Raw genomic sequence first — 11,280 nt, forward strand, 5'->3', positions numbered from 1 at the left:
CATCTGGACCCGCTGACTTGAACATGTCCAGCCCCTCCAGAAGCTCTCTAACCCGGTCCTCCCCAACCTGAGGTCTGGAGGCGTTCCCCTCGAGTCCATCTGGCATCCCCGCAGGGAAGTCCTGGTCCCTGCACAAGAAAATGGAGGTGAAGAATTGGTTAAAGAGTTTTGATTTCTCCTCTGGCGCAACCACCAGATTGCCCAGCGTACCTTGCAGGGACCCCACGTTACCCGGTGCCTTCTTCATCCTCCCTATGTATTTGAAAAAGGACTTTTTATTATCCTTGATCTTGGACATGTCCCTACTCATCTCAGCTTCTGGGCTGTGCTGTTGGCTGCTTCAGCATGGGCTGGGGTGAGAGGGGACAAGTGGAACCTCTGGCAGTGCAGGGCATGGCACTCACCCCAGTCCCAGCTGCAGTGGCCACGTGAGCAGCCGGCCCTGGGAGCAGCTGCCTGGGCTTTGCCTGTCCCCTCTCACCTCTGCTCCCAGGCTGCACTGTGCCCTGGTGCAGGCAGCTGGCATTAGCCACTTCCAGGGCTGCTGCAGCAGGGGCTGGGGTGAGTGGGGACAGGCAGATCCTTGGGGGGTTCGTGGCATGGTGCAAGCAGCTGGTGTTGGCTGCTCACAGGGCTGCTGCAGCATGGACTGGGATGAATACCATGCCCCGCCCCACCTGCTTTCCTGCACTCGCCCCAGCCTGTGCTGAAGTGGCCCCAGGAGCAGCCAACACCAGCTGCCTGCACCAGGGTGTGGCACAGCCCAGGAGCAGAGATAAGTGAGGATAGGTGGAGCCCAGGCGTGGGGGACAGGTGGAGCATGGTGCAGCCCAGCAACTGCAGGCAGCTGGTGCTGGCCACTCCCGGGGCCGCTGAAGCCAGGGCTGGGGTGAGTGCCACTCTGTTCCGGCTGCTTTGCCGCCTTGTGCAGCTCTGGGAGTGGCACCCCTCACCCTGCCCCTTCCCTAGTCCCAGCCTCACTCCTTCCCTCCCTCACAGCCATGGGAACCTATCCCTTTTTGTTACATTGTAAAGTGGGTTCACTTTATGCGGATTTGATTTATGAGCCATTCTCCGGGAACGCATGTACTGCATAAATTGAAGGAAACCTGTATATACAATTACTATTTGTACTAATGAACATCAATACACAATATTACTGATGTATATTAGCAATTACAATATTAATATGTTCATAGATTCATAGACTGTAAGGGGCTGGAAGGGACCTTGCAAGATCATCGGGTTCAGCTCTCCCCTTTTTGTTATTTATTTATTTATTTTTACTTTAAATGATTTTGGGGTCTCAGATTGAGATACTGAAGAAAGCCAGGCCTGGTCTTGAAGGAACGTCTGGGCGTCAAGTCAGGCTCCCTTGAGGAGTCTCAAGCTGAGGACCCAAAATCATGAATCTTTCCCGTTATTGTATTATATACTTATGCTCTGTAACTCTTGGCGAAGGCACAACTTTGCTGTACCCTGAATTGACTACCTATAAAAATTCAGATATTTAAAGTATTTGATGAAGGGTTGTGGAAGAAGAGTTGTAAAAAGGTGAAGCTTTATCATCGTCATCTTTACTCTTAATTGGCAATATATTTACTTCCCCCAGTATTAAAACTAGTTTGAAGTCAAATATCACAGTTCATTTCTTCTCAATAGCAACTAATTTACTGTTCCCTGCCACTTTGAGTTACCTACTGTCCATCTAGCAATTTACTATGATCTGGGCTTGTTATTTTCCATTTACATGGTCATTTTTTGTTACAGCTTCCCACTATAGTGACCTTAGGTATCAAGAATCAGATTAACTAGATATTCTTTTTCTATCTTTCATGTCTATATTACGCCCTTTATTCCCCCAAATGATCTGCTTGAGAGCTCTCCAGCATTATAATGCAACATCTAGCTCTTGCATAGCAGCTCTACCATAAAAAAAAATGCAAAAAGACTTACTGGGTTGTTACTGGTTTTGCCTGCCAGAATGACTCTGGCTTTGACTTTGTTCATATTGAAATTTTTCAGGTAGGCCTCATAAATTTGCTTGGCAAGAGATTTAAGATCTGCCATTTCTGAATCTTCTACATAGTTTTCACCTGTTAGAATTTCAGCTTTCAATTTTGCCTTCTCGGACCTTGGCATTCGTCCAAAACGGATGGCTGATAGGAAAGATGCGTATATCATGAATACAAAAACAACAATCGCTGCTATTTTTATTTCTTGGTTACAAAAGTAAGGCTGTCATCTATAAAGAGTAAGCACTAGAAGTAGACCGTAATCTGTGCTATAGTGAAGCCATGAACAGACTAAAGCCAAAGAGCCACTGTTTAATTATCAAGGTATAAAGTGCTATCAAAAGAATTTCACAAGTGCCTGATCTTGCAGGTGTGTGTTAAACACACTCTGAAAATGCTTATCGAATTAGGCCCCTCAGGAAACCCTGGTTATACTTATGCTCTGCAAGGTAGTATTGTGAGGAGCAAATACAGTAGACTTGCTCAGAGCACACCTCACACATTCCAACTGGATCAGAAGGCTCACAAAATGAAGATGAAATTATTTTAGTTTTAAAATATGGTTGGAGAAGGATGCAATAGTGGACATATTCACCTTTTATGCAATAATCTAGTGGTTTGAATACACATTCATGGAGCAGAAGCCCTAGACACCAAATCCCAGGGCATTCAAATATGACATCCCCCAGAAGAGCATCCCACCACTAGGCTGTAAGGAAGAACATGTTGGCACATGTACAGTACTGCATTGACACAACCACACCATTTCTGGTTGGGAGCTAGCATGTAAGAAGTGGGCAAGGTGGGTCTCAGTATGGCACTGTCCTGTACCATGAAGGCATATGTCCATACACCGATTCGATTCACTTAGGTTTAGGATCCTTATGGGGCTCAAGGGGAACCTAGCTACTGAGCTACTCAGACTCGGGTAGTTCTGGGCAGGCACTGAAAGCAGAGCTAACGATACCTAGCAGATTTTCAAGTCAAACCAGAAGGCATGTAATGAGTGTCAGTGTCTCCAGGATTTGGTGGTTATACAGGAGGGTTTAGTTTTTTGGAATCAGTTTTATTCTTGGATAATTAAATGTGCCTAGAGTCCTGTCCTAATTATTTAAGTACTATTTTTGTATCTAAAACGTAGCTCACTGGACAAGTGGAAGAGAATCTGTAACAGCAAAAAAAAAACTGGACACCTATAAACAAGAGAGTGAATACTTCAAGTACAAAGCATGTTAGTAAATACACCATCATAAATTACAGTCAAGAAATGATGCATATAATTTATGATACCGTTATCAAATTGTTGGATGCTTGAATTTACATACATACAAAATAAGCTCCAAAGTACAAAAAGATATTTAATACGCATAACAGAATATAAATAAAGTAGGAAGATGTTGCTGATAGTGGCAAAGTAAATACCCGCATTTCAGATGCATGTTAAGTACTTAACTATAAATTTAATACAACTTTGTGACAAAATAAAATTTAAATTTTAAAATGTTTACATAAGCAAACTGAGAATTAAGAGTGCTTTTCACTTAAAATCTAAAGGAAGTTGTTTTAGTGAACTTTCATTTGGTTGATCAAACTGAATTATATTTTAAAAGAGGAGTCTTATAGAAACAAATAAAAATATTTAAGGATGAATTAAGTATTTCTTTTTTTCCAATCAACTGCACTCACATGCCTCTCTTGGATTTTTTATTTTTTTAAAATAGGAAGCCCATTTTTAAAATAATTTTGGCAGAAAATATCCTTTACTTTTGTCCAAATACTGTACACTCAAACTATGATTTTTAAAATAAAAAAGGGGGGAACCCCTAAAATGAGGTTCTGATCCTACATCAGGGATGCAATTCTGCATCCATGCAATTCTTAGTGTAGGATCAGGGCTTACTGTAAATACACTATACAATCTTGAGGTCTTACTCTATATATGATCAGTCAGTGTAAGCATAGGATTACACACTAGTAAGTTACTCAACATGTCTGCTTTCAGAATTGAGCTCTTCATTGTGAACGAGCAAACAAATTAAGGGCACTCTTACCTACCATTATGTGACATTCCAACTGAAAGGCACTTCTGAAAACGACAGTATTGGCACTTATTACGATTTTTTTTCTGAATTTTGCAGCTGCGATCACATTTATCATAGGTGAGTTTCAGTCGAATTGTTCTCCTAAAAAAACCCTATTAAAAAGTTTGAGAGAACATTATATATTGTGAAAGAACATGAGGTAAGAAGTCCAATAAATTTTATCCATACAGCTCTGTTTCTCTTTTCTATTATTCATAATAGTCACTGATAAAATCAGATTACTATAAAAATATCTTCTTATGCAGATTGTTAAAGACTGAACTATTAAAAAGACAGTAGTTTTCTTATTTTGTTAAATGCAGTAATATACTACTACAACCAGATTTATAGCTGATGTAGATAGAATGTAGTTCTACGTCTACTCCCTGCTTCCCAATCTTTTGTTGGTTAAAGGTCAAAAGGACCTTCAATGTAATATTAAAGCAGTCTTTAAGGATCAAGAACTCCCATGCACTCTACCCTGCATTGTTTTACACAGTCATGTGCTGTTCCAGGTTTCTGTCAGGATGATACCCATCTACCATGTGTGTACACACACACAGACACCCCCCCCCCCCCCAACAGATGCAACAAGGACTCTCTCTTCCTAATTTTTGGGTGTGGGGACAAGGTGGATACAAAGCTAGAAGAAAAGCCAAGTATGACAAGATAAGCCTGTGGGTAAACAGAGTTTACCATGATATCTTCATATGGCAAATACAATGCCAGTTGCATACTGAAACATCACAATAGTGTTGCAGAGCAGTAAGCCGTCACAGGCAATGCCAGGATGTCACAAAGATCCATGTGTAATGACAACTTATTTCCATCTTGCACAAGCTTTTGTTTCATCTGCCACTTTGTTCTGCTGTGTCTGCTTTTCCACAGAGACCTGGGGAAAGGTACTGTGATATTTTGATTTCTATGTCTATCCCAACCATGCAGTTGGTCCAATAAAAGATATCACAAGAATTCTTGCCTCTTGCACATTTCCTGGACCATCATGGCAACATCACCTCAGAACATTTATATCTTGATATTCTGACCCAAGAGGTTTTAAAGTTGAGTGAGGGTGAGAAAATGCACATCTAAATGAGGCAAACAATGAAGCTAACATTGCTAGTTCAATGTTAATGAGGCTAACGGAGAAGTCACACATACTAGCTACAATAAGGAACTTGGGGAGGATCCCACACCTATATTATTTGCTCTGGAACTGGAATACTAACAAATTCTTTCTACACCAGCTTCAGAAAAAACTGTTTCCACTAATTCCCCACTTTTCTACTCCAGCAACATTGTATGTGCTCCACACTAGAATTCCCTACTATGAAGGCACAGCTGCCTGCCTGAAACACCTGCAGGAAAACCAGACTACATTCGCTTTTGCAACCACAACAGATTGTACAAATCATCCATTTCCTCATGTATAATAACTTAATTCAACAACCAACACTTCCTCCAAACCCCTGATATAGCTATGGACATAACATGCCAACCTCCTCAGGAGCCACCCAGAAGAGGATTTTTTTTAGAGAATTGCTCCAAACTTGTAATACAGCTACACTGCATAGATGATATTTTCATCAATCTGGATTTCCACTGCAGGTTTAATAACTATCACCCTTCAATTGAATTATTTTGGGAATACTCTTATACCTACATCAGCTTCCTAGACATCACAATCTACATATGGGAGGGCACCCTATAAGGCACTACAGAAAACTCACAGACCACACACTTATGTCAACAAACTAGCAATCGACCCAAACACACCAAAAACACCATAATCTAGTCAAGCCCTCAGATACCACAGCATTGGCTCTGAGAAGAATACTTGTGACCCCAATCTTGCCAAACGGAAAACTGTCTTTACCCAGCAAAAGCACTCCAGAAGATAAATAGATCATATCTTTTGATGAGCTACCCCTCAGCAGCCTAGTACAATACAAGAAAACAAAACCCCATCGACCACACACCCTTGATTCACACCTGCTAACCAACACTTGAACCTATAAGAAGGATCATTGGATCATCAAACAATTACAGCACATTTTTAAAAAGGACCACACCCAGAGAAAAATACTCCCAGCCCCTCCAGCCTCAACAATAAATGCAAGACTGTCAACACACCTCTACTGTAACAACAATCAATACTCCCCACAACAAAGCCATCAGAATCCATGGATCATACATGTGTCTATCCCAGAATATGATACATCTCATCCAATGCAATAAACGTCCTCATGGCAAATGTTAGTGAAACCAAACAAAAACTATGTAGGAGAATGAATGATCACAGAAGGATGAAGGCAATAAAACACAGGTAGGAGAACATTTTTCACACGAAGAAAAAAATCACTGCCTGACCTCACAGTTCTTGTGCTCTGAGGCAATCTACCCAACACCTTTACAAGATGAGGATAGGAACAGAAATTCATCAGCCTACTGGACATTAAACACCAGGGACTTAACAGAGACAATGACTTCATGGTCCACTGTAATCTACTTGATAACCTCTCACCTCACAGGTGATAACAACCCTTCTGAACAATCTTGTTCCTCCTTTATCAGGTTTTTACCGCATCTTCCTGCCTGTTAGCTACCTGATAATTTCCCTTATATCCTGTTTTTATTTATACATGGAGTGTTACACAAACGTTTATTCCATCTGCTACTTAGCTCTTCTTTGTCCACTTCTCTCCCAGAGGCCTAAGTGGGTGCATCCAGATGAGCGTGGATGTGTGGTATACAGTACTGCAGACCCATCTGTGGCACTGTATGTGCTGACATTCCCTGTGCTGCTGTTTGCACCACAGAGCGAGATTTTTGACCCGGGGAGATCCTGGGGTCAAAAAAAAAAACCAAACCCATGCAGCACACGTAGCAGCAGTGTGCTCCACCCAAAACTGTAGCCTGGCTGGCTGCAGCCAGACTCCAGCTGCTGACCTGGCTCCTTGCAGCAGAATTGCCATGGCTGCAGTTCCCAGAGGTCCCAGGCTGCTGGGGCCATAGGCACCAACTCTGTGGGTGCTCTGGGGCTTAAGCACCCACTGAAAAAAAATAGCAGGTGTTTAGCATTCATGGAACTGCATGCAAATGCCATGCCCTCCCCCACCAATAAAAACAAAAAAACCCAAAATAAACCTGTACTTCACCAGAAAAAGTACCACATTACTAACCTGGCTCTGCAGCATATATAAAGATTGGATACTTTAGCAGGGCTTTTTGGCGCTTTTATCTAATAGCTGATTCAATCAGTTATTAGATAAAAGTGCCCCAAAAAAAGCCCCACTAAAGCCCTCATCTTTATAGATCTTGCAGAGCTGTGTAGAAATAATGCACTGGGCTTGGCACAGGAACGCACCAAGTTAAAAGTAGTGCCTTTTTTTGGTTTTAAGCCTGCAAGCACCCACTGGCAAAAAAAAAAAAAAAAAAAGAAGTTGGCACCTACAGCTGGAGCCAGCAAAGGTGCTGACCTCAGCCTCCCCTATCCCACCCAGGGCAACATATTGTGCACCAGAGCATATGTGGCAGGGGTGTTCCCCAGGGGACAAGCAGCAGCTGCACACACTGTGTCGCTGCTGTGTGTCCCTGGGGAAACATGTTCCCACTTGTGGATAATGAACAGGCACCCAATGGGATCCAGGCCTGCCTCAACAATAGGGCATACCCAGGATACCCAAAAACTTGCCTATGTCTATCCTAACCATGTAGTTCATCCAATGAACAATATCACCACAAGAATGTCTGCCTATGAACATTAAAAAAAAAAGATTTCACTCACCTTAGTCCTATTGTTAGAATTAGTTAGAAAAGATGCAATACTAAACAAATGTTTAAAAAAAAAAATCAAAAAGCACAATAAAAATTATAATTCTTGCTGGCACCATCCTATACTTGGAAGACTGAAAGTGAGCCTGCTTGTTTGTCTTCAAGGCTGTCTACTGGCTCCAAGCCTATCACCAGGTACAATATACAATTCAGGAAGGATGTGGGGGAGATGAGAGATTCTGGATTTGTTAATGGGAAATATAATGGAAGTGTAGCTAACTCACATGGTTCCTACAGCATAGTCTCAATACAAATAAAACAATAGTGGAGCAAATGTTTTTCTTTCTGAGTAACAGTTCAAGTTATGATTAGATGCCAACAGAAAGAGTCATTTTCACAAAAGCGCTACTTATCTTCACCATCATAAATCACCTCAGCTTGATCTAATATTAAAATAGGGTATCAAACTAAATTAATTCTTGAAAAGACCACAAAAGCACTTTTATGACTCAAATTATGTTTTCTTTTTACAGCTAAATGGATGCTAATTAGACATTTACAAAATAAATACATTTTCCTTTATATAACCCTGTAAATAAAAAAACCCCTTGGTTTAGGCTCTTAAAAAGAAAATATGACAACTGTACCTTACAACCTTCACAAGCATGTACTCCGTAATGGTAGCCTGAGGCTTTATCCCCACAAATTCTACATTCAATGTTTAATGCTCCACTGGGTGATTCATCTATGCTACTTGGAACTGTTGCAAAATTAATGGATGAAGGACTTGATGCTGGTGAAAAGGTGTCTAAAAGAAAAAGGAACACTTCAGAAGTACCACATCACCAAAAAATTAATATCAATGCCACAATCAATACCAATGCCACATAGGAAAATGAGTTTTCTTGGAAAAAAATCCAAAATTACAGGATGCACTAGTAAATTTTGCAATAATAAATGCATTTGAAAAATAATTCCTGCTTCTATTAACAGTGTAAACAAATACAAAGCTTCAAAATTACGTGCAGTTTAAATCAACTATGACCTTTGTACAGGCAACTGTTAGCTACAAATTTTGCAGATATTTTGCTAATTAAAGACACAAGAACCAGCACTTTTCTTAAATGGACTGTTCTAAATTAATAAACCAAGCCCAAGGACCAGCTCCTGAAGGTCATATAACAACGCTCACAGTCAATTGCCCACCCTTTCTCTGAAGTTGGAAACTGCTTATCCTGACATTGCATCCATTGGTGACTGCGCTCTCATATAGCTCAAATCAGTTCAGAGTCAAATCTACAGCTGTGGAAGGACAGATACATTTTCCTGGTTCAAACAAAAAACAATAATTAAGCGTATGCTGAAGTACATTGCTGTAAGTGAAGTTTAAGTCCACTGACTATTCATGCGATTACATACTTTGCTGAATTGGGGTTCAAGATAAATGCAAGCTTTTAGTATCACTCCAAAGAGATACATTTACTAGGAGCAAAAGCAACCACGTTGCTGCTAACAACTGTTAGAAATGGAGAATGGAAAAAAAAAAAAAAATTGGGCTGACATTCTAGATGATCTGGAAATATAAATCCTCACTGAATGCCCTGCCTCTGCAAATGCAACAACAACAACCACCACTGCATAATCACTTAGAATTAAATATTGTATTTAGTCAAATATAAAGATGACTCTGGATATAAGATGACTCCCCAATAATTAGATTCTATATATGGAAAGTGTATACATTTGATATAATTTTCCATGTATAGAATAATTATTGGAGGTTTGCCTTGAATTTGTTCCCCTCCTGCTCCTACAGCAGGGAAAGTAAATCTGGGGGAGTCTTGCCCTTTGTTTCTTCCCCCTGCAGTCCCTTTCCTCCCTCCTTACTGCCAGACCCTGCTGGCTCTGAGCATGTGGAAGTGAGGGGCAAATTTGAAGACATACCTGCAATAATTTGCTTATAGTACCCATAGACTTCGCTCATCCAGAATTGATGCATTTTACCTTTTTTGAAAATTGCTGCAAGTTTTAGCATAGGTACTCTATAAACACACTTTTAGGGCACAGACAGAAATGACATTTGTCACACAATCAGCCCCTTGAAATCTACTTCCCCGCACAGAGTGGGGCTGGCTAGGAACTGTCCAACTTCTGAGGCAAGTCCCAGCCAGCTCTGGGCTCCATTGATAGTGCTCTGTGCAGCCTGGGGCAGGTCCCAGCCAGCCCCAGGCTGGGCAGGGAAGCTCTGCTGGGCACAGCGCTTGTCCCCTCCTGCATGGGGCAGGATAGCTCTGCAGCAGCAGCTGTCTCCTAGCCCTGGGTGCTTTGAGACCCCTCCCAATGTGTTGGTAGTAGGGCCACTTACAATTCTTGACTGACTCATGGATTTTGAATCGATTTCGCTGATTTGGATTGGAACATGAAAAATTCTCATAAAAAAAACCAAACAAGACAAACAATACGGGCCATGTGTTTTATAGTCATGCTCAGTGGGGGCTGCATTTAATCAGGTTCATAGTTGGTTTCCATTAGTGAGTACATGCTGCTTTTGGCAGCAGTTTAAAGATAGACAATGTATTTAATGAGGTTTCCTTGTATACAAATATAAGATATGGGGGGTGGGCTCGTCTTGTATTTGAGTGAATACAGTTTCAACATCTCATTAAATAACACATTCCCCTTTGAACTAGTTCAAACAACAACAACAACAACAACAACAACAACAACAACGCTACACATGAAGAAAATATTTTTTGAAGCCAGCATATTTTCCCTTTAACTCCTGCAACTAGCAGCAGGCTACAGAATATTAGCAAATACATGTTTGTGTTATTTTAACAGAAACATTACAACATTCCTATGAATATACGTCAATGACTATTATGCTGGAGAAGAATCAGCTCAGAACTAATAGTTTGTATTGCCAGTGCTGTCAAGTGCAAGGGAATCAGTGTCATGAATCATACAACCTATATTCATAAGATTTTTTTCCCCCCTTAAAAAAAAAAGTATTCTTGCTTCCTTATATTTTCCTTCTATATTATGAGCATATAGGGTTCAGTTTTTCCATTATCCTCTCTGCAACCAGGAGGACTCACCCTCTACTCCTACCTCCCTGGAGTCAGAAGCTAAACCAAGTATCACAAGACTCGCAATAAAAAAGTTACAGGAATTGGCAGGACTGTGTTACAACCTCAGAGCCATTTAGATCTCTGGTTTCAGCTAGAAGGTTCCTGTTTTATTTGGCCTCTTGAACTATTCCTCTGTAGAAGTTTAAATACAAAGGGTGAGGGAGTTATTCTAGGCTGCACCTTTATGAAGATTAAGATTATTTTAAGCAAGATCCATGATGAAGGACTCTAACCACAGAGATGCATCCTACAGCACAATCTTCCAAACTATCCCTTGGC

At 41.0% G+C, this 11,280-nt stretch overlaps 1 protein-coding gene across 1 annotated transcript in view; it reads right to left on the reverse strand.

Annotated features, from left to right (window-relative positions):
* The window catches only part of PPARA (peroxisome proliferator activated receptor alpha), a 63,017-nt gene that overhangs the window by 17,283 nt on the left and 34,454 nt on the right, over nucleotides 1-11,280 (reverse strand). Inside the window, exons 4-6 of the mRNA XM_019544282.1 lie at nucleotides 8,518-8,678; nucleotides 4,071-4,209; nucleotides 1,957-2,159 (exon numbers count right to left, since the gene is read on the reverse strand). Of these exons, the coding sequence (XP_019399827.1) occupies nucleotides 1,957-2,159; nucleotides 4,071-4,209; nucleotides 8,518-8,678 (503 nt within the window). The remainder of the gene's footprint in view (nucleotides 1-1,956; nucleotides 2,160-4,070; nucleotides 4,210-8,517; nucleotides 8,679-11,280) is intronic.

The sequence above is a fragment of the Crocodylus porosus genome, unplaced genomic scaffold (genome assembly GCF_001723895.1).
Source record: "Crocodylus porosus isolate Cpor-Errol unplaced genomic scaffold, CroPor_comp1, whole genome shotgun sequence".
Lineage (NCBI taxonomy): Eukaryota > Metazoa > Chordata > Crocodylia > Crocodylidae > Crocodylus > Crocodylus porosus.